This window comes from Ambystoma mexicanum, chromosome 8 (assembly GCF_040938575.1).
Source record: "Ambystoma mexicanum isolate Mex_15411 chromosome 8, UKY_AmexF1_1, whole genome shotgun sequence".
NCBI classification, from domain to species: Eukaryota; Metazoa; Chordata; class Amphibia; order Caudata; family Ambystomatidae; genus Ambystoma; species Ambystoma mexicanum.
In genome coordinates, this window is record NC_090929.1 from 661,600,803 (window position 1) to 661,625,124 (window position 24,322).

At 46.0% G+C, this 24,322-nt stretch overlaps 1 protein-coding gene across 1 annotated transcript in view; it reads left to right on the forward strand.

Annotated features, from left to right (window-relative positions):
- Positions 1-24,322, forward strand: part of DNAJC11 (DnaJ heat shock protein family (Hsp40) member C11) — a 1,722,882-nt gene that overhangs the window by 1,526,320 nt on the left and 172,240 nt on the right. The window contains exon 11 of the mRNA XM_069610417.1: positions 12,215-12,370. Coding sequence (XP_069466518.1) covers positions 12,215-12,370 — 156 coding nt within the window. The remainder of the gene's footprint in view (positions 1-12,214; positions 12,371-24,322) is intronic.

The following is a 24,322-nucleotide window of genomic DNA, read 5'->3' on the forward strand; positions in this document are numbered from 1 at the left end:
AGAAGGCATCGACGTCTGCGGCGTCGAGGGCGTCGACAGGCTTTCTCGAGGCTCTGGCTCCGAGGAAGTCGTCGATGCCGTCGACGCTCAGGTCGTCGAGGGACACGCTCGGTGCTCCGGCCTCGAGGGCTGTGTCGACGCCGCCGATTCTGGAGGCGCTGCATCTGACGTCGACGCCGATTTCCTCGACGTCGACGCCGATTTCCTCGACGTCGACGCCGATTTCCTCGACGTCGACGCCGATTTCCTCGACGTCGACGCCGATTTCCTCGACGTCGACGCCGATCCTCTCGGCGCCGATGCCGGTTCTCTCGACGCTGGCGCCGATTCGCTCGACGCCATCGAAGCCTTTCGTGTCGGAGGTACCCCGTGGCACGGGTGGACCCCCTAGGAAGGCTCTGGTTCAGAGCAAGCACTCTAGGGTGCCTTCTTTTCGCCACCTGGACTATATTTCAGAGGCGGATGAGGATTCTGATGGCCTGGTTCCTAGTCAGGATGAAATTGTCTCGGGCCATAGTCAGTTTGACTAGTTGAGAGTCACTGCATGATGCCAGTGGACTGGACACCTCTCTGGAGGTGGAGTTTTGTAGGCCTGAGCCTGGCTCTCATGCTGATTCCTCGTACCGGCGCCTTATGGCTAGGGTGTCTGAGTACTTGGGATGGTCTGCTCCCCCAGGGGAGTTTGTGCAGGATGATCTGACGGACATCCTTGATGTTGGTCCCCCAACTGACCCGGTTCTGCCGTTCCATATGGCTTTACAGAGAAGGGTGGCGGTGGCTTGGACTGCTCCGGAGAGTCTCCCGGCGGTGGGCAGATCCTTGTCGCGAAAATACCATCCAGCCAGTGGCGACCCCTGCTACTTGACTAGGCACCCCACTCCGGAGAGTTTGGTGGTGCAGGCGGCCACGGCCCCGGCGAAGCAGGCGTCGTACCCTACCATCCCTCCTGATAGGGACGACAAACGTTTCTATGGCTGGGCGAAGAAAGTGTTTTCTTCTGGTGGTATGGCGCTTCAGGCGGCCAACTCCATTTGTGCCTTGTCGCGTTTCACGCACACTCTGTGGAACTGTGTTGCGTTAGCGGCTGAACATATTCCCGAAGGGGACGAACGGGATGGTTTCCTTGCTATGGTCCAGGATGGTAAGGATGCCATGTGTGAGTCCGTTCAGTCGGGTTTGGACTTAGCTGAATGCGTCAGTAGGTCGATGGCGGCGAGCACCGTGATACGCAGGTTTGCGTGGTTGCGGAAGTCGGGGTTTGCTCCGGATGTGCAGTCCCGGCTCCTCAATATGCCCTTTGACGGTGAGCACCTTTTTGGCAGCAAGGCTGACGAGAGCCTTGAGAGGTTGCAGACCTCGAAAGCTGCAGCGAAGTCGTTGGGCGCTGCAGTTCGCCAACCTCTGCCTTTTCTTCCTAGGGGACAGCAGTGGAGGGGTGGTTCCTTTCGCTATTACTCGTCCTTCAGTAAAGCGAGAGGAGCTGGAGATCAAAGAGGCCAACGCAGGGGTACCAGAGGTGGACGACAGGGTACCCGTGGTGCCAAGGCCGCTCGGGCAGTTGCCTCTTTGCCCTCAGGTAACGCCGCAGCCGCTCCCACCCAGTCATGAGGCCATGTCCCATGGTTCGCCGGTTGGGGGAAGGCTGGCGCAGCATCTTGTAGAGTGGCAAGCCATTACTTCAGATGTGTGGGTTCTGGAGATCATAACCCACGGCTACTGTCTTCCCTTTCGGCACAGGCCTCACGACAATCCACCGGGGAACCTCTCTTCGCGGTGTCCGGATCCGCTCCTTGCGCAGGAAATTCAAGCCCTGCTGGAGAAAGGCGCCATAGAACTGGTGCCTGTAGCGGAGAGGAACAAGGGATGGTATTCCCCTTATTTTTTGATTTCCAAGAAAGACGGGGGATTGAGACCCATCATGGACTTGCGCGGTTTGAACAAACTCCTCAGGAAGGACAAGTTCAAGATGGTTACTCTCTCTCAAGTCCTCCAGGCCCTTCAGCTTCAGGACTGGTTGGTGTCACTCGACCTCAAGGATGCTTACTTCCATGTGCCGATCCATCCCAAGCACAAGAAGTACCTGAGGTTCGCGGTTGGCGACTCGCACTTTCAGTTTCGGGTCCTGCCGTTCGGATTGACCTCCGCCCCGAGGGTTTTCACCAAGCTCATGGTGGTGGTGGCAGCGCATCTCAGGCAAGGGGGGATTCACGTCTACCCCTACCTGGACGATTGGTTGATCAGGGGGAGCTCTCCCGAGCAAGTCCTGGATCATCTATCGGTCACCTGTCGCTCCCTTCACAGGCTGGGCTTCTCCCTCAATTTAAAGAAGTCCCATTTGACGCCAACACAGCGGCTCCAGTACATCGGAGCAGTGCTCGACACTTCCCTGGGGCAGTGTTTTCCTCCCAAGGTGAGGGCTCTTCACATTCAGCAGATGGTGCACAAGTTTCAGCATGCCCAGACGCTCCCAGCGTTCGAGTTCTTGAGGTTGCTCGGCCTCATGGCGTCCTGCATTCTTCTGGTGCCAGAGGCTCGCCTGTGGATGAGATCTTTGCAGTGGGCACTCAAGACGCAATGGTCGCAGTCCTCCGGCAGGATGTCGGACTCGATTCAGGTGCCGTCCTCGGTCGCCCGGGACCTTCTGTGGTGGGCCGTCGAAGGCAACTTGATGAAGGGGGCTCCATTTTGGCTTCCCTGGCCGGAGGTGACGATCGTGACGGATGCATCCCTCACGGGATGGGGAGCTCATGCCGACGGGCTGACAGTCAGCGGTCGTTGGTCTCCGTCGGAGTCCAGACTCCATATCAGTCTGTTGGAGCTGAGGGCCGTCAGGCTAGCCCTGAAGGCTTTTCTGCCGTCTGTGCGAGGGAAGAATGTCCTGATCCTGACGGACAACACAGTGGCCATGCACTACCTCAACAAAAAGGGGGGTGCAGGGTCACTTCCTCTGTGCAGGGAGGCGATGCAGCTCGAGTTCTGGGCCATCCAGCAGGAAGTTTCGATCTCGGCAGTTCATCTGGCCGGAGCCGAAAACGTGACGGCGGACGCTCTGAGCAGGCAGAGCGCGATCTCTCACGAGTGGGAGTTGGCTCAGGAGATTCTCCTGGAGATCTTCGCCCTTTGGGGGACCTCTCAAGTGGATCTCTTCGCCTCCAGTGTCAACCGGAAGTGCAAAAGGTTTTGCTCGCGGGAATTTCCTCCAAAAGGAGCCTTAGGGGACGCGTTCGTGGTGGAGTGGTCATTCCCGCTGCTGTACGCGTTTCCTCCAGTCCCCGTCATCCCGCAAGTGCTGCGGAGGTTACGGAAGTTCGGTTCCCGGATGATCCTCATTGCTCCGGCGTGGGCTCGGAGGACGTGGTACCCGGACCTTCTCGACTTGTCCATCTGCCCTCCACGTCGTCTTCCCTACCGAGACGATCTGCTCTCACGGGAGGGGGGTCAGGTTCTCCATCCAGAGGTCAGATCCCTCAACCTTCACGCTTGGCTTCTGAGAGGTTGAGGTATAAGGATTGGGACCTCCCTGAAGACGTGATGGAGGTGTTGCTTTCGGCCCGAAGGCCAGCAACAAAGTCTCTGTACCGTTGCCGTTGGCGTAAGTTCTGCGACTGGTGCAGAGTTCAGCATGTGGATCCTTTTGCATGTGACATCCCCATGGTTCTGTCCTTTTTACTTTCTTTGGCCCACAGGGGCTTGCAAGTGGGTACCATTAAAGGTTACCTGGCGGCGCTGTCCATCTTTAAGCGCTCGTCTGAAGAGTGTTCTTACTTTAAAATCCCTTTAATTTCACAGTTTCTGAAAGGGCTCACTAATGTGTTCCCTCCGTCACCTTTCCTGGTGCCTGGTTGGGATTTAAACCTTGTTCTTAGGTTTCTTATGGGTGCTCCGTTTGAGCCTTTACATTCTTGCCCTTTGAGGCTGTTAACTCTGAAAACTGTGTTTTTAGTTGCGGTTACTTCCGCTCGCAGAGTGAGTTACAGGCACTTTCAGTTAAGCCTCCCTTCACTGTTTTTCACAAGGACAGGGTTGTCCTTCGTGTTCGTCCTTCTTTTCTTCCGAAGGTAATGTCGGAATTTCATTTGGCCCAGAAGGTTGTTCTTCCGGCATTCTATCCTCCTCCGCATCCTGGTAAGGAAGAGGAGAGGCTCCATAGGCTTGATCCTAGGAGAGCTTTAAGCTTTTATGTTTCACGCATGTCCCGGGTCAGAGTGGACGATCAACTCTTTATTGGTTATGCTGGGAAGCGTTTGGGGCAAGCTGTGACGAAACAGACTTTGTCTCGCTGGATTATTTTAGCCATCTCGGAGTATTACCGTTTGGCGGGTAAGGACCCACCGGCTGGCTTGCGGGCCCATTCTACCAGGGGTGTGGCTGCATCTACTGCACTACAGAGGGGTGTTCCTATTCGCAACATCTGTGATGCAGCCACCTGGGCTTCAGTACATACATTTGTGAGTCACTATTCCCTTGATTCCATCCGAGGGCAGGATCTGGCCTTTGGCAAGGCGGTCCTTTGCTCTGCTATTTGATTGGCTATTCTAAATTTTGATTCTAAATTCTTTCCCTCCTCCTTGCTCTGGTACTGCTTTGGGAGTCTGTCATAGATATGGAATACGTCGGAGGACCCAATCCCCTCGAAGAACAAGTTACTTTCTTACCTGGTAACGTTCTTTCGATGGGATGGTCCGACGACGTATTCCATATCGCTCCCGCCCTGCCTTCCCCGCTGCAGAATTTCTTTTGCGATTGCAGCTTACGTTCCGCAAGGCTTTGTGTCTGACTGGCAGTTGACTTATGTCACACGTTCTGGGGGAAAAAACTACAACTGAGGCTACGGGCGTCGTGCGTCCTACTTATCACATCGGATGACGTCGGATGTCGGAGGAGGTCCTCGACGACGGCGCATCGACGTCATCGACGTCATCGACGCAGGACGCAGACGCAGAAAAAAGTTTCCGAAGCAGCACAGCTGTGGTGATTACATGTCATAGATATGGAATACGTCGTCGGACCATCCCATCGAAAGAACGTTACCAGGTAAGAAAGTAACTTGTTCGTCTGTGTCTAAACCTATGCTTGCCCTCACTCTTTACAAACATGTGATTGGAAGTCTTGAAAGGGGAAAATAGTGGTTCTACAGAAAATAGGAAACCAAGGCTGGTGTCAGGTAATCTTCTCACCAGGTGTAGTGTGGTCAAAGTCACAAAAATGAGTTCAATCAAAAAAGGCTGTTCGTAAGACCTTCTGGACAGAGCCCTTGCAGTATTCTCAAGTTCAGGCCCTTTTCAACTTGTACAAGTTCAAAACACCAAAGAAAAGAAATATGCCAGTTCCTTTTGAAGCTCCTCAGGGTTCCCTTCCCCAAGCTTCAATCCTTTCAACACTACAAAACAATAAGTCTCCAACTTAGTTAGGCCTCTCAGGGTTGCCGCTCAGGTCCCTTTCAGTTTCCAACACAAATTCGGTTTTGTCAATATGTACTTGGCTTTCTTTGTTAGGCCTCTAAGCGTTCCCCTCCCCAAGCTTAGGTCCCTAAGTTCAACTTGTCAGGCTGGACCTTTCCATTTAAACAGTTCTTTCACACACACTTCACGTGTGGGGCCCAATTACAGACTTTTGAAACTGCCTGGTTCTTTGCTCCTCCTGGGCGTGACCACTCTGATCTGTAACCCCTCTCTGTATTCCTTGCTCTTTTAAACCTTTCACCTTCAGGTGCTTCCTGCACCCCAGATACAACAAAAAGAGAGACAGTGGGCTATTTTAACGACACAAAGGTTCTGCCCATGATACACATGTAATTTCTAAACTAAGGAACCAGTGTGTCTCTTCTTTGTCAAGGACTCCCTTCTTGTCGCCTTGTACTTACTCAGTCCATGTACCAAATAGGTACTGAGTATTATGCAAATGATTTTACAATGTAAATATTAAAAAGCTCGTTTTTATTAGTAATCATTAATACAACACAAAAAGAATATCTCAAAAACACAATCTTCATAAAACCCAATGTGGTTAAAAACCTTCAAAGTACAATATAATCATAAAACATATTTGTAAACCATACATGTAAATAAATAACTTGGTTCGGTTTATCTCATCACAGTGGTCTTTCGCCCACTGTGGGTAGATCAACCCTAAAGTGCAAAGTGAACAATAGTAGTAGTAAAAAATGTAGTGCAAATACAGCGTTGGAACTTTATAGTTTTAAGGAACTTCTTGCATCTAGCTACCCTTAAATCTAGTAATTAGAATATAATAACTCAGTCCTTTCTCTACGAAAGGTATAACCCAATTATTATCTTTGGTTACACAGCACTGTGATTTGATCACAGTGTTCAAAACCCTGAAGTCCTGCCACCCCTTCTTGTTTTTCTTGGCTTCTTGCTCGTGCACACTTGCACTTTCCTTTTACTGTTACTTTATTCCACTGTGCACTCTTGAACTCTCCTTTATTTTATTGTGCCTCTTGCGCGCCTCACATCCTTTAGTTTCACAGTGCACTCTTGCACTAGTTTGTTTCTTTCTTGTGCTCCCTGCCCGCTTAACACACTGCCCTCTCTTTACCGTGCATGCTTTGCACTTTTCTCATCGTACATGATTAGCACTCTTTAAACTCTTTACATGCCTTTCTTTCACTTTTCTTTCCTTCTGTGCCTGTGCCGCTAACGCCTCTTTTTTCCTTCTATTTCTCTTCGTCTGCTTATTACTTGTACTTTCTTTTCTTCGCACTTTCAAACCTTTCCCCTCCGTGCAGCCTTAAAATGGTGTCTTTCTCCCGTTTTGCTTCAGTTAAATGCATGCTGCCATGTTTCTCTCTTACTGGGTAACGTCATGATAACAAGCTGTTCCTCTGGATACATGCTGTTGAGGTCAGGCTCTCAGCACCTGCCTCTCAGACACCCTTGGGACCGGCACACGTCCCAAGAGAACAAGCAATTTCCCAAAGTCCCCCATCAGGATGCAGGCTGCCTTACTCCGGCTCGTTGGAGGCACGGCTCCCTCGCCACGCTGCAGCCCTGCATGAACACTGGACCAGCGCCTTGGCACGCCGTTCTCCAGGCTTTTACTCCTGCTGCTCTCTGCTCCTTGTTTTCTCGAGTCCTGACGGCATCCCCAGCTCACTCTCTCCCCTGTGATAAACCACACCTTTTATAGTTGAAAAAACAGTCAAGTGTGAGTGGTCATTATTAAATGCCTGACCCTGCCTGAATCTTTTATTGGGACAACTTGAGTTCTTGCTACAGTAGGTTCCCCTTACTTTCCCCATGTTGTTTCTATTGGTAATCTTTACTGCTCTTAGTTGCCTCCTCTTCGTCTCGGTATGTGTTGGAAAAGGGGAGATGGGGTGATTTTAAAATACCCCATGAAGGCTTCGAGAGAGTGGGTTGGGATATTACTTGGACTGGGGTAATACCATGTCTCACCCTTGGGTATCCTCCTCCCAATCCCTCCTCTTCCTGACCCTCCACTCAGGTGACCCTCCCTCACTTGTCCACCCCCAGGGTCGAGATCCACAAGCAACGGCCCTTCCCTGGCCACCTTGGGGCTGCAGCAGACTAGTGATTCTGGATTATACTTTTTTGCTTACAGGTGTCTTGCTTGAGCCTCTCCAGTCTATGGCACCAAAAGTGTGGTGATGTATACTCCACACAGCACTTTTTCTGGCTATCCAATGTTGCATAGTACCAGATATTTGTGAAGACTGTCCTGAAGAAAGTGGCTACATCAACACCAATACAACTGAAAGCGGTAGACGTGGTTGCTACATAAAGGAGGCCAAATTCTGCCTACCCATATTTTGAGCAACCTACAACTCTTCATACTCCCTGTTAAAAAACAGTAGCTTAGAACCCAGAAGGAGGAGTGTTTTGTCTTTTTATCTCCCAATAGGTGTTGCTTACTTTAAGTAACATTCTCTCGTATTGGGCTTCCTCTTTTAATCGTATGTAACCCTATGTTCACTCAGTAAGTCTATGGAATATTAAATTGTTATGTACCCATAATAGATTACTGATCATAGGCCATATGTGTTCTTTTTTTTAACCTTTTTTCCCATACTTTATATACATGTGAGACAGTGGCATAGGACGGACCAGGTTGAATACTTGCCTAGAGCTTTGACCATCTGGAAAAGTACTTGACAATTTGTTGTTATGAAGATATCTTTCCTTTCTTTTACTGTCTCCTTTTGGATAAGCGGCACATCAGCGCTTTCTAGTATTAGTCACCAAGTAGGTTGTTTTAGTAAGGAAATCGCTCTATCCTTGTGTCTTTCTGGTAACCTAAACCTCAGAAGGGCACTGAGTGACTGAGGAGCTTTGTTGCAGATAAACTAAACACAGATGTGTTTTGCCTATTTTTGTGTTAAATCACTGGTGAGTTAGGGCAAAACACTATTCATTTGAAGTCTGTGCCCTTAAGTGTGTTAGTATTGATCTATTCTGCTTCAATAGATGTCTATGGAAAAAAAACTAAAATTGTTTACTTGCCTTTTATAGGAGAGTAACATTTTAATGTTTCAAGGGTGGAAACCTACACACCAGCAGTCTCAGAGATTCATAGTTTGAGGAAAGTAATTTTGTTTTAAATTTTCGCAACTACCCTTATCGGATGGGAAAGGAAAGGGGTTGAAATCCCCAAACTAGGAGTTAGAATCACTATGGATGGATAAATCACCAGACAGCAGAAACCGCACAAAGGGATGATGAAGCCTGCATGCCAAATTAATTATTGAGGAACATTTTGCGGCTATAGAGATATTCTGATGGACCCTGCTGAAACGCCATACCTTTGTATGTATTGGGCTGAAATACATGAACATTTTTGGGTCTCAAAAGAGTACAATTCTCAGTTTCTGACATTGTAATACCTTCTTTGGTGTTACTAACCTGACTGCAGAGACCCTGTAAGAAAACGCTTTTTCATGCTGCAATTATCTGGAGGCAATCGTCTTGTAGCATTTAGTATTTAAACCAGTCTGTAGCACTAGTTTTCCATCAAAACGAATGATGATAGAATGTGTTTTAGGGCACCATAAAGGATGATGAGGATGAACCCACTTTCCATCTGTTGGCATCTGCACACCCTTGCAAGCAGCTTAGAGACATAATTTCCATGCAATGCAGTAGGATTATCTTGTATAGTGTGGCGAATTTTACGGATCCCTTGCTAAAACCATGCTCTCCTCCCAGGTGGTCAGGGAAAGGCAGACACTTCCTGATTCTGACCTTAGGGGTGTTTTGTACTGCAGGAGGATCACCTGGGAGGAGACCAGGCCCAGGGTGGTTAGTAGATCCTGTGGGACGAGACGCTGTATTTGTCCCTTTAAAAGCGAGAGCCTTTTTCAGTTGCCAAGACAAGTATTTGTCTATTGTCCTCATGATATATCTAAACCACATATAAAATCCGTGGCTATGTGCGCAAGTGACATAGAACATGAACAACCCCTAAAACCAGAAAGACCATTCAAGACATTTAAGGATAAAAATCCTCTTTACTCCCAAAGGTGTGATGGAAGGGAATATAAACTATCTTCCTTCCTCCTTAGTGAGGACATCTGATGGTTCATCCCTAAATATCTTTACAGGGAATAAATCTACCCTTAAAACAAGAAGCTGCTTAAAAGAGCTAATTTTGTTGTTTGGGACATAATCCCATGAGTACTGGGATGAGGAAGAGGGCTGAGGAGGTATACTGCAGTAGTGGTCAGGAAATTAAGCCTAATGGCCCACACCTGAGGGTAGCTGGGAGCTACAAAAGGCCACCCTCAGGTACAGGCAGCAGAGAGGAGCTGGAACTGTGGCTGGGGTGCATGCAGTAGTAGCAGAAGCAGAAGGAGGAAGGCACAGTCCAGGCAGAAGTGGGAGAACGGAAGGGACACTGGAACTCTGATGCAGCAGATTTCACCTGCTTGTTCTGTGAGGGTCCTGTTAACCCAAACTCTGAAGGGCAGAAGCTGCTCAGCGCAAGGCATGCAGGAAGACTGAGACCAGTTTCCACGGGAGCCCAGTTGCATAGATTGCTCAGCAAGAAGCTTGTCGGAGACTGTGGCAGAAGTTACAGTGAAGCCGAGAGTCTCAGGAGCAAGAGGGGCTCCTTAATTAAGTGGCATGACCGGACATGCCTTCAAAAAGGAGGGCGGAGCGTCCAGAGTAAGCCTGAAGCCGTAGAAGTTGTGCAGCACGGGGAGAAAGGAACACAGAAGCCATTTGGTTCAACTAGGTGTTCTAATTACTTCACTTGCGTAAGAGTAGAAGTGAGATACAGTGCAGTACTGAGTCTTTAACAATGGAACACTTGAAATGCGGGTGTGACAAGGTATTCCTTTCCTTCATTCGCGTAAAGAGAAAATGATGTGAAACAAATTGTTGAACCTAAACTTGTGAAAGCACAAAAAGGAGTGGCTGCATGTGGCAAATTAAGATTCCTGTGATCTTTGAATCTTATGTTAAAGCATTCAACAATTTTAATAAGAGAAGCCGAGTGTTTAAGCAATATTTCAAGTTGGAAAGTGCAAGCATTGCCCAAGCCAAGAGTGAACAAGCTATTTACCCAAGTAAAACTAAACCAGCCTTTCCCAGTGGCAGAGAACAGTTTATATTGTACTGTGAACCAAAAAGAACACTTGCATTGACTTAAGACTTAAGTGTGCAATCATTACCTGAAGCTAAAAGAGTGGCAACTAAGATCTGAGCATTTGTTTTGGCTAACAAAGGGGTAAAGGCAGGATTGGGGAAGGGAAAATAGCTGCTTATAATTGTTCATTGAAGTGGATGCAACCTTCATTGTCAAAGCCAATAGCAAGAAGAGAGAAGTTGGTCTTCAAGGCAATTTTAGGTTTTTTGTTGCAGACAGACAAGAGCAGCAACGAGGCTGCCCCCGCTTTGAAAAGGAATATTTAGAGGAAGCGTGCCTTGCCTACCTAAAGCTGGAAGTACCAAAAGGTGAATCTTGTCATATCGCAAAACTGACTAAGAGTCAAAAAGTGCTAAAGTTGTGGTGGTGTATTTGAGTTTCAGTAGAATTGAGGCTTCTCTAGCACAGATGAAGTTGAACTACTATGAGGCAAATTAATAGACCCTCATGGTTAACTCTTGTAGAAGTGGGAAGTCAAAACTGTAGCAGGTGAAACGCGCATGTGCCAGTCCAATTATTACAAGATAAGCTAAAGTTAAACTAAGGCACAATTGGATTAGTTTAACTTTAGCTTATCTTGCAATATTTGGACTGGCACATGCGCGTTTCACCTATTACAGTTTTTACTTCCTTGTTCACGATGTATAGGAGCATATGGGCACTCCTATTGTGTAGTATTGGTAACACTGCAGTGCAGCACTCTCCCTTAGTGGGTCTAGCGCACACTGAAGTCCCGTTTTCCCATACGAATTGTTTACACTCTTGTAGAAGTGGCTTGAAGTTGAAAGTTGCTTAGTAGAAGCAGAAGTGTTACGAAGCTATCCTAGCCAGATATCCACTGTGACTCCTAATCTTGTGAAGAGAGACATAATACTTGTTAACCAAGAACTGTGATTCATTAACATTGGCAGAAGTTGTATTTACTTTGATCTGCTAAAGAACTGTGGCATTTATTCTTGGCCAACTAGAAGTGGTGGCAAAGCACTGTGGCTGGGAATGACTTTGATGCTATTTTGAGAAAGTGGAACGTGTTTATTTTACCAAGACGAGAAGCCTTGCTGTTTTTGAAATTTTCGTTGACAAAACTTTGCTTTGACATTGAAGGAGCCAAGAACTGTGTCAAGACGGTATTAAACATACAGATTTCCTGGTTTCCTTTTTGTTGAACAATTGGAGTTGAACTTACCTGGAAACCTAGGCAAGGTAGTTCTTTCAGGTTACCACGAGAGACTGTGAATATCATTATTGAAGTCGTCATGAATTGCTATATATTTATTTATGTATTTGTTTAAGTATGAGGGCCAGACATCCAATGTTCGTGATTTCCTTTAGTTTTGCTAGGCTGGGAAATTCTCGTCGGAGTAGGGATAGTGAGGCGTTTGATAACATATATGATTGAATAAAATGGCATATTTTGAAAAATCATCCAAAAGTTGTCCGCCTTGCATTTCTGACTGGCCACAATAGGTTTACAGTCATGCAAACTAAACATACTGTTAAAAAGTGAATGTTGCATATGTTTTTTTGCTCAGTACAGCCATTGCCATTTGCATTAAATCCCTTTTGTTACTGTTTTCTGTTTTAGGTTAAATAGAGCCAGTCAGACATATTTTTTTCCTATCCATCTGACAGATCAACTATTACCCAGCGCTGTGTTCTATGCCACCTTGGGGCCACTGGTGATCTACGTTGCCATGCATAGACTGGTCATTAAACCATACCTTGAAGCACAGAAAGAAAAGTAAGTTTGAGTAAGAAAACTGTACCCCGTTGATTACACTGTGAGATGTACAAAATCAAGATTATAAATTAGAGAACCTGTACTTGTTTTTTGCATATTGCCCTGACTTGAGACAAACATTATGCTGATTTTTCTAGTGTTGCACAGATGTTTTCACTTGTGTCTGTAATTGTCCATCCTCATTCTTTGAAGAAATCAAGTAGGCACTTAAAGCTACAATAAGTGAGTACTCGACCGTTAGTAGGCGAACCGTGACTGAATTTGTTCATAAAATATTTTCCAACATTTTCTGGATATCACATGTATATGGGAATGTTTTGTTCACATTTCAGTACATCCTGCAGGCTCATTTCATTGATAATGGAGGAAAGGTAACCCAACCTCTGCTGGCTGGGACATGCATGTTGTTGAAATGGTGGGTTCTTTTTAATACCACTATGCTGACTTTCTTGTTTTACATTTTTCTTAGATGCAAACTCCCTTTTCAAAAATAAAAACCTTTTGTGAATATTTAAAATAAATTAAACTTAACCTGGGTGTTTCCTTTTCTAAATAGTGGTGGAGAAGTTTAAAAAGATGCTTCAAAAGTTTCATAGTACTGCCATGGTGACCGGGGCAGACTCTGTGGCTTGACGACGGCAGGAAAATACTAGATCAGCCTGCCCCTATAAAGTGCATTAGGTAGGGCTCATTAACGTGTAGCTCTTTTTTTGTGTGGTGTTCATTGTATAAAGCTCCCCGGGACACGCATTGGCTTTAATGGCTATCTGTCGGATGACCAGCTGGGAGGTGAGTGAAGGGAGATGGACAAAATACATGTAGCCTAAGTTGCTTAAATCTTTACATGACAGCACTTTGTGAATATTTAAATAAGTAAAACTATACCTATTTAAAAAAAAAAAAAAGTAACAGTAGAGAAGTGCCGTGAAGACCAGGACTGACTCTGGCGGGACCACTGCATGAAAGTACCAGATCTGCCTAGTTCTTGTCATAAGATGTAAAGTGAGATAAGCAGGGTTCATTCATCTGTATCCCCTTTTTTGTGTGTTGGTTATTCATGGTATCCCCAGGACACGCATGGCTTTCAGGCACTACATGGGCAAAACAAAAGTTGCTTACATCTTTATCGTTGATAGTGTGCTTCCACCTGATCTGATTTGAGGCTGATAGGCACCCCAAACAATGTTTATTTTGACTTTTATTCAATCCCTTTCAACACCAAAGTGAAATTTGTCTGTCCATAACTGATCTATTTAAATATGAGCAGGCTTATGAATAAATTAAACGTGTGTATAATGTTATAAACTTGAGACCAAACTCTAAATGAATGCCTTTTAATTTGAATCCTAAACTTGCTGAGCTCCCCTACCTGTTTGGTGTCATTTCATCAACTTTCAGAGGATCAAACATTGGTTGAACCCTCAACATCCCAGATTCTTTCTGATACCAAACCATACAATTGCATAGAGGAATTGTATATGGCTCCTACACCCCCACTCGGATAACCAGAATAAAACCGATGAGATGATTACGGGGACTGTGTAAACCTCACCCTTCATTTTAAATATTTAGGGAATTCTTAGAGAGTCTGTGTAAACCACACCCTCTCTGAACATTTAGCACTACTGTTTTGTACTTGTAGGAATGTATTTGCTTCTGAAGCCTCTGTCCTTTAATGAGTCGGTATCCTAAGTAAATGGTGTCTCCTCCAGTAATTCTGTCCAGTCCTTAGTTTGCGCTCACTGATGCCAGGTCCTACATTGGCTAATTGCCAAATATTCTTGCTTTTGGGCATACTAGACAAGCTGCAAGCAATACAGTTCAGGTCATGTTTGTCTTGTATGCTGGGGGCTCCTCACACCCCCAAACTGGGGTGGAAACACTCAGTAATTTTAAAAAGAAAAAACTCTTAGTCAAATTCAGTTTTCCCCTGCTCTTTTTTTGGCTCCAGTCACAATGCCAGCTGTCAATATCGCATCAGTTGCACTTATGCCATTGTTTCTGTCAACTTTCCAACAAATGGGGACCTCCTCCATTTCACAACTCCATTGATACTTACTACGCTGCCCCCTGATTTAAGGAATGGGTCACGCCAATCCATGCAAAATGAAATAATGTAGTGTTGTCACAGCACAGGTCTGTGAGTCAGGGAATATAACGCCTGTTAATTACCGTAATACTCCCAGGGGAAAACACGAATGGGACAGAACACAAACAGGCTGTGGCTGGCTAAAAAGTGAGCCGGGGGCTAGATATGTTTTCTAATTTGAACAGGTTTGAAGTCATGATCAATCCCCTACTCCCATCAGATGTAGTGTTAGTAGGAAGTAGAGGATAAGAAATCTTATCCTCTCAATATGGCACCGCCACCAGCCCTTAAATAGTCTTTTTGAAGCCTTTAATAGATTGGGGTGGGTAAAAGCCACTGGAATTTCATATACATGTTAATAACTAGCAAAACTTGTTGAAGTCCCTCGACTGTGAACATACTCTGCTTAATAAACTTGTTCTCGAGGATGGTTCTCACTCAGGAGGGTCGAAAACCACATTTTAGTTCACTGTAACTTCACCAGGGGAGAGATCTCCTTTTACATATCAGTCTGGTCACGCCCACAAGGAGAGTTGAGTGCCGAAATGCCAGACCATTCTCCTCTGAATAAGAGTAACAACTGCAACCCTAAACACAGTTAGGACTTATTCAGGTTCATCAGTGAGGTGAAGCTGTCACTCTAGGCACAGAGAGCAAGTTGTCCACATCTGGATTACCCTTCTAACAAGTGTTCCAAATTTGCGAAATCTAGACTGATATCTAAATGGTTATTTCTCCTCTGTTAAGGCACAGTGAGCTAAAAACCTTTTTTTTAGACCCTAGTGAATGGGCATGTTCCCATAAAGCAGGCTATTTAGGTCTTCTTTAAAAAGGGGCACTCGCATTTGTGGCTACTATTAATAGTTGCCTGTTACTCCTTCGGGGGCGGACCTTACTAACCTGAAGCAGCCCCATCAGCCTGAGGTAGCAGTCCAGGTGAAGCAACGGTCCTTACTGTGCCTGCGGGCTGTTACCAGAACATTTAACCCATCCCATAGAAGTTACAAATGGACTTGTTTCTGCTTTGGATGCTGGAGCATTCTAGGAAACCTCTTAATGCTTCCTTGAATAACATCCTATCTGTTTTGACTTACCTAGCCTCAACAGGAGTTAGCATTCACTCTTGTCATACATACTTATCGGCTATTGGAGCTTATGTCAGTACTCCGGTCCTTACAATATCAACGTCAAATCCTATTATCAAAAGATACTTTGATAGTGTAGGCTTTATCCACCAGTGTCCAAGCCCCATCCAGTCTGGGGTCTCAATATAGTATTGTCAGCAATATCTTATAAGCCATTTGGGCCCATGACGGCAGGTGACATAAAACTGGTTTCATGCAAGACAGCCATTTTAGTGGCCATAACTTCGGCTAGAAGGATTGGTGAAATTCAGGTGCTGTCTTCATCAGAACCTTAGACTGTATTTCATAAGGGTAAGGTTGTTCTTAGAACACACCTGACATTTTTATGCAAGGTTGTGTAAGCTGTACAATTGAATCAAGAAGTAGTTTTGCCCATGTCACCCCCTGCCCCCTACAAACTGATGGTGAGGGTTCTGCATTCACTAAATGTTCAGCTGGCACTGAAATTCTATCTAGATCAATCGAAGGCATACAGGAAATGAGACTGCTTGTTTGGGTTTTTTGGAGGTCAGCAGGCTGGCCTTCAGGTTTCAAAGGCCACCATACCCCAATGGATTGTCTCTTGTATTGCAGAGGACTACAAACCACAGAAAAGAACAGTATCTAAGGGGTTGCATGCTTATGGAGTTAGACCGAAGGCAACAGCGGTGGCATTCCAGGGATACATTGCATGGGAAGTGATTAATAAAGCAGAAACTTGGTCTGCCAACATTTCTGTATGAATATCGCAGCTAGACCGGATGCTAGATTTGGTCTGGCAGTTCTGCAGAAGCTGTTGCTTGAAATGTTTTTCCAGCCACCCCGAAATATTAATGCTTTGTAATCACTGATAAGTATGGAGGACAGTGGACGAGACGTATGAGTAAGACAAAGTTACTTACCATCGTGACTTACTGGGAGGGGTTAGAAATGTGAGGCGGACCACGTTGTGAAGTTTTCTCAACAAATACCATTTTATTTGAATATAAGGTTGGATGACCGACTCAGTATCCCGACCCTGATGAGGATTTCCCTGCCTAAAATAAACTAAAGGAAACACTCTAACAAAAGGATATCTGTCCCTCATAATTAAACATAAAACAAATAAACAATGAAATGCATGGCAGTTCAAAACACTAATGATTGAGTTCATAAAGTAACCAAAGTCTCTCTTCCGACCCTGGGTGAAATCCCCTTCCCTAGGTTTTAAATGTGATTCTGCTTCATAGTTCAAGAAAAGAACACAAGGAAATCCTGATTCACAGGCAAGTTCCAATGTAGTCTGGTATAATGTCAACTTGTCAATAGAAAGTTCCAACACATGGATTATAAGATTATTCTTTTTCTTCTTCTTCTTTGAACAGCTATTCAGTCTTTCAATGATGACAACAATGTTTATATTGGTCAGGATGATTTGCCATTTTAACACTTCAAGGAAATATAGCTTTCTTATAACAGTTTTACTTGGCTCTTCTTCCAGTACTACTAGAGCTCACAGTGTCTCTTTAAGGACCACCAACTTCCATTTTGCCTACCTCCTTGCCAGGCCCACAATCTCTTTGTATATTCAATGTCAACTGACTAGAAGATACAACAGCATTCAACAAAGGACAGCTTCAAGACTTTCACCACATTTTAAGGGAAGACTAGATTCACATTGATGCTCTTGAACTTTTGTTGATGTTCCTTTCCTTCTGGAAACTTGTCCCCAGAAGGTTAGCCTTTTTGCCACTCTAGTTTCCCCACTTCACAAACAACCAAAGACTGACAGGGTTAGGGTCTCCGGGATAGCGTCTCCTCCTACCTCTCCCCTGGTTTTGACAAGGTGTGGCTCTCCCAAACTTGTACCAGATGTTGCAGATAATTGGGCACTTTCCAGAGTTTGTATAGCTTGCATTAGCCCCTTTCTGCTGTTTGCAATATTGGTCAGATAGTGTTTGCCTTATTTCCAGCCTCTTTTGGCTTGGGCAATGCTTACTGACATTAACTTACTGACATTAACTCTCAATAAAGTCGCCCCCATAGTTGGTTGGGTTTTCCACAAACTCCCACTTTCAAGATTACAGTCAGTTGGTTCTTGTATATTAAGTCTTCGCTGCTATTCCCTAGCTAGGTATGCAAAAATAGCTTTGGAACCGTTTTCACTGTTATGCGAGTGCTGCCTCTGTTCGGTATTCAGAACCAGCGTATTATTTTCATTCACAAGCGAGTGCTTCTATGCCCCTGTTCTGCTTCTTCGCAAGTGTCTCTCACTTGCACACCTGCTTCCAGCCTATGAGTGGGGACAGAGCATTCCAGGGTCACTTAATGGTCTCGACTTGTACCTCTGTTGCCCTAGCGTTCCGCAGGACTTCTGCTACTCTGGCTCTTCACAATACGGCAAACCTCCTTGGTAAGTCTGCCTTTGTTCATGCCACTTCCAATTGGCGCGCCTCTTGCTCTGGAGACCCCCTGGTGCAGGCCAGCTACCAGAGACGGCCTTGAGGCTCAGAGGTGCACGCCAGCCACTCAAATCAACCTCCTGCATGCTTCCTGCTCTGTAGCCTCTGAACGTTACACAAGGGCGAAAGCCTTCCTTCTGCACCTTTCCCGCTGCACGACCTCTGCACCTCAGGTTTCTGGGGATATGGACCCTCTCAGGACCGGCAGCTGGAATCTGCCCTGCAGTGGTCTTGGCATCCTCTCTCTCTCCTTCAATTTCTATCTGGGCTGCCAACTCAAACGACGTGCCTTCTGCTTCTGACTTCCACTGTTCTTCACTAGCATAGCTAACTCCTTCTCCATTGCCTGCACCTGAGGGGGCTTTTAAAGCCTCACAGTCTCCCTCAGGTGTATCTCATCTGCACGAAGGAACTGACCACTCGTGCAACACTGTGCCTCTTCAGCCCTCTTCCTCGTCCCAGTACTTAGTGAATTCTGGAACTTAAAGTCCCTAGAGGAGAAATCATGGTTTCTTCTGTTCTGCAATAAGCCATTAGAAGATTGGGGCTTTGGGGAAAGACAAACAAGGGGGTTTCCCATTCCTCCTGACATGCCCCCCCCCCATGTTATCCTCCCGCAGAACACCACCCCTAGGGTCGGGGATCACAAAGGGTCTGCCTTTCCCTAGCTACATGAGAAGGGTCCCTGGCTAGGTTTTCTGGGGGAATCATTGCTGATTCATCACATTACGTAGTCCATGGTCCCCTTTCCTTCATATACTCAACTCGCTGTACCCCTGTAAAGAATTGGTTAGTCAAGTGTCCTGTCTAGCGGATTGAAGGACTGACTGGTGTTGCTGGTAGGCAGAGCCGGTTGGACTGGTCACATCCATGCTGCTGCGCCTCCTGTGCAATACAAAAAACGTTTTTGTGCTGTGCAAAAAGTTTTCCGATCCCGTCCCCAAGGACAGACGCCCATAAGTATGGCGGAAAGGAGACTATGGACTAGTAGTATAGAAGTCACTACAGTGATTAACTTTCTTTCTTTGGACCTCTGCTTGCTCTGTGACTCACTCCTGCTTAAATTAAATTCTGGGAACAAATTTGTCAAATATCACCACTGGCAGCACTTCCCAAATTTGTCAAGCAGCAGCTTTTTTCCTCCGCACCCTGCCCTAAGACCCATTCCCTACGCATCATGGCATATGGAGGGACTCCAGTGGTTCCAAGCCAGTTGGCCATCATTGTGCTGGGGCACCCCAGAATAGGGGCTAAATGTTGTCTAACAGGCTGGGGTTCTTCAGAGCCTTCCACCAGAGAACACTATGAAGTGCCACTTTAGCATACACGAATGCTACATCTGGGGCTAATACAAGGGGCCAAGTCTGAGGGGCATTCTGTTTTCCACCAGGTGTTTTTAGTTCCCAGCGAACACTCTATGGGAATTCCTCCCAAGGGCTCCTTCAAACATTTTGTTGTGACAGGCAATTTACTGAGTCTTAGCTCTTCATATGCTGGAATTGCACCACACATGGGTCTTTTTAAAATGGCTGATGGGTGAAGGCTTCTGTGGCAACTGCAGGCTGGCACACAGTCCCAACTGGAACCGACTCAGTCAAGTGCAGGCTCTTCCTTTGCCCTGCGTCTGTCACAGTGGCCTTATTCGCTGTGTTCGCGGGGCTGCTGGCACCACTTATACCGTCTTTTGTTGTTGTCTGCCTGTTTCATTTTGCAGGCCACCCATTGCTATTAAGGGCTTTTCGCTAGGCTTTTCCGCTTTCGTCCACTCAAGATGATGTCCGTGTCGCAGCAGCTTTTTCTACTTGTCCCCCCGCTTATGGGCTGTGCCTTTGCAGCTTGCTCACCCTGCCATACCTCTGCGGCGAGTGCTTCTCTGTTATCTCGCAGTGCCCTGGTCTCTGGGGGGTGCCACTTTGCATCTCTTGCTCTGATGAGATTTCGCTCAGCCGGTAGTCTCGCTGCTTGTGCAGCAATGTGTCCAGTTATGTATCTGCCTCCTCCGTGTTCCACATTCCTTGGTCCTGCTGTGTGTACGGATAGGGGCTCCAGTCTCTGCCTACGGCTTTATTGCATGATGCTTTTGTATCCGTCCCTGGTGGTTGCCATCTTCTTTCCTTTGTTCGTCTCACTCCACCAGCTTACTGAGCTTTAAACAACCACTTCCCTCGATCTTTTTTTTCTGCGCTTGATGCCGGAGCATGCCCACACCTTTCATGCAGCTCTCTATTTAAAGTTGCTTCTCATATTCAATATTTGTGGCCCATTTCCATCCGGATCACCGTCGGATCAGCGGGAGCGTCCGGAAAGCGCATCCTAACTCACGGCCATGTAGCTACACCCCCAGGTGCAGGCTCTTTGACTGCAACTTCTCATAGTGATGAGGGGTATGTAGAAACCTCTTTGCTGGAGGTAGCAGAAAGGGACACCCAATCTTGATCTGTGCCGGGTAAACACTGCCTCTTAGGGAATCCTTAGTCATAGACTATTTATGTTCTCCGCCGAGTACACAGCAACTACACCAGTGAAGGGGGAATGGAAATTCAAAGAATGTCCCGCTTCCATTATACAGGCTGAGGGAGGTTCTTTGGTTTGACTGAAAGGTGACTTTCTTTTGCTTCTCATCTGTATCTCTGTTTTTGAAGGTCGGAAATCAATTTCACTACAGAGTTCTTCGTTTTGATCTGAGCACAGCCCCACAGGTTTTTCAAATGCAGATGCCAACACTGACCTCCGATCAGGAGCCTTTTGGGCATATATTCCTATTTGGATAACTGGCTGGTTCCAGCTGTGATTCCATGGGAGCCTTCTGCTGCTCTCTGAACTTTTTGAGCACCTATTTTTCAGGCGGCTCAATGTTATGACTCCTACACAAAGGCTGATGCTTATAGGCTATAATTGCAACTTGTGAGAAGCCCTTTGTGCACTGACTGTCTGATCCCCTGGTATTATGTTTTCTTGCCCTATTCCCATATTCTATCCACTGCAGTCGTGGGGATTCTGGGGGGTGGGGGGCAAGGAGTAAGACATACATATCCTGGTGTCCATGCTCTTTACATATGCTCTGCCAACGCACTTACCAATATTTACAGAGTCCTCGTCTGTTGGAGAGGGGATGGGGATGGGCAAAGAACCATCTGCAATCCTGGGTGTTATGGGAGTATGAAACCATGTAATGAAACCAGTTGCATGAAGACCCCTTTGTTTATTTTCCCCTATAAGAACTGCTGGACCTAGAATTAGTGTTTGTCGCCTGGAACAGTCCTTGTTGTCCCTTGCCTGTAGGTAGTACCCTCTGCCTGGAATCATGACCCCCCCACCCCCTTGGTACATTTACCCACTGCTTGGAATACTTGTCCCTCACATGAAACTGTCGCTCCTTGTCTCGACCTGCCTTACTCCAACTTTAATCGTCACTCCTCGAGTGGCTGTCATCTCCCTTCTTGAGTTGTTCATCCCGTGCTGGGAACTGTTTGCGCCGTTGCGCTCTTCCACCAACTTACTTGAACAGATGGGATGCCCCAGCCCACTAAGCCACTGTGCTGTCCCACCCCTGAGTTCTAGTGCTGCCTCCTACTTGAGCCTGTGTGCTGTTCCTTTTTTCTGCATCATGGTGCTGTTCTTTACTTCTTAAGAGATATGTTGCTTTCCATTCTTGAAACTGTCCATTGTCACTTTAGTTCTTTTCCTGCATCCTGCCGCACACTTCTGAGAATATGCGCTGTTTGCCAGACTTCCAACCCACCACTCCATGGACTGCTTAGACTGCTCTGTCTCCTCCTGGCATATGCAGTGCATATTGAAGTGGGTTGAAATGGCTGTTGGTGCCTGTGAGGGGTCAGCAATCAGAGGCGGACACAAAGTTGAAATGTTATCAATATTTGCCATATGTATTGAAATAAAATAGGTTTGGAAAAATGCCTATCTTGCCCTAACCAAAAGAGAATGTCCCTACCTATGAAAACAGAATGTCCCTACCTATAAGTTGACGTGTCCAAAATGCATCTGCCCCTCACTAACATACAAAATCAAAAGGTAAAATATAGTTACTATTGTCAGTTCAACCGAGTTGTGCAAGACCCCACATATATACAGTTTTAACAAAACAACTCTTGTTTCCAGGATTTGGTTTCCCTTCCACTGAACGGAAAAAGGCATTTGAAGTACTCTGTTTCACCAAAGTTCCTTTAAGATGGCAAGGCAAATGTTCTTTTTTCAATACGGGTAGAAATATATTGAAAGACAGTCTTTTATAGTCTTTAGGATGGCCAAAGCAAACATTTTCAGTTTTAACAAAGGCTTGAAAATAAAAGTAATTTTTCAACAAAACCTTGGATTTCCTGGTGTACTCCCCTGCCAGGGACTTCTCCACTGGGATATCCAATTTCAACCGACAACTCTGGATATCCTGGTTCACTCTCCTGCCAGGAATATACCCGTTTTGTCTCACACGGATCCCCTGGTGTACTCTCATGCCGGGTATCTCTTTGAAAAAAGATTCACTACCTGATGCTCTTGTCAGATCTCTCCGCAACATTCTCATTTCTCTCATATGTTCTCAAAATTGTACCGCCTTAGTGGCACAATCTTGTTGACTTCAGTAACAGTTGCACCAATTTCGCCCATACTGACATCCCTTTCATGAGGGTTTGTTCATGCTGCTTTTGTCAACCTCTTACAATGTCTCTTGGCAATGCTTGTTCCAGGTTTCCCCCAACTGACATTTCATGTCAGGAGAATTGTACAACTTCTGCTTCTATGTTTCTCTTACAATGTCCTTATGGCAATGCGGGTTCCAGGTTTCCCCCAATTGACTTCTCTTATCAGGAGAATTGCCCCACGTTTGCCCTCTTGTTCTCTCTGTAATGCCTTTTTGCTTATGTCAATGTTGGTTCCAGGTTTCCCCCAGCTGAGATGTCATATCAGGAGAATTGCTCAATTTTTGCCCTTTATTCTCTCTCTAACTCTATTCGATCGGTATTCACAACTTTCACTTAATTGTCCAGCTACCCAACTACCTGTTGGAACGCCCCGGTGTCACCACTATTAAAGGTGCAACTAAGCGGTTTCTCCCGGTATCTCTGACTCGTAGTTTGCTGTAGCGGCAGAGTTTTACTTTGGGTTGTACTTCTCCAGCTTGTCAAACCCCTTTCCCGGTCCTCTGCCTCGTGTGTGGCCCCTCGCCAATAAAGGCACTGCTTTGCGGTCTGACAGCGTTGTGGACTTCTGTGGTTGCCGGCACCTTTGCTGCTCTTCTCTGGAGCCTGCCAACCTCTGTTGGGACTGCTGCCACTCTGGTACGTTGCTGTGACAAATGGCAGTCCGGGTGCACCTCTTTCCTTTCGCCTGGTGCACTCTGTGGCTCTGCTTCCTGCTCTGCACACTCTGCAGCTTGATCTGGCTTCACCTTCTTTCCCATTCTCTCGTCTGCAGGTGTTTCCCTGATTTAAATGTCCTGCGCAGTTGAATGAATAGACAACTAGACTGCACGTTACTATTGGCATAACTATTGATCCTCATTGACTCTTCACTCCTCTGCTTCGTCTCAGTACTCAAAGCTTTCTAAGAATTGAAGTCCAAAGGATTACCATAGTTTTAAGTTGTGTTGCAAATAATTATCTACATAACAATCTTCATCAACATTAAATGTCAAAGGAGTTTTGGAGGGGTTAGGTACAAGTGAAGGATGAACAAAGTTCTGTTGAAGATGTTTCACAGAAGTAGGCTTTAAGACCTCACAATTGAAGGGTTCTGAATAATGACAGCAGGCTGTTAAAAACACTGGAATTAGGGTTTGTTCTTCATAGTCAAGGAAAGAATACCACGTTCCCCCTGCCGGAGCATCACCTCCCCCAGACAGGCATCTCCTCTAATTTGATCTACCCTCAAAATACCACCCCCAGGGTCAGGAACACTTAGCGGCTGCCTTCCCCTGGTCATATAGCAGGATTCATTGCATGCCACAAATAATGTGTATCGACTTATCCCCATTTATTTGACACTTTTGTGTTGTCCTTGTGCTTTTTCCCTCTTAAATTGGCGAAAGCCACAAGTTGCCGAACGCAAGGAAATAAATCATTGCTCGGTGTTTGTAACTGCAGAAAAATAAATGGATTCACTTTCAATGTTTATTGGTTTAACACAAGACACATATGAATACATCTGCACTTTAAAATACAGCAACCATTAACAAACATATAAACATATTTAAAGTTCCCAATGCCTTACATAATTTAATATGGCATTACATAGCTTTAGGTACACCTATTTAATAGTTAGGTAAGCCAGTGTAGAATAGAAC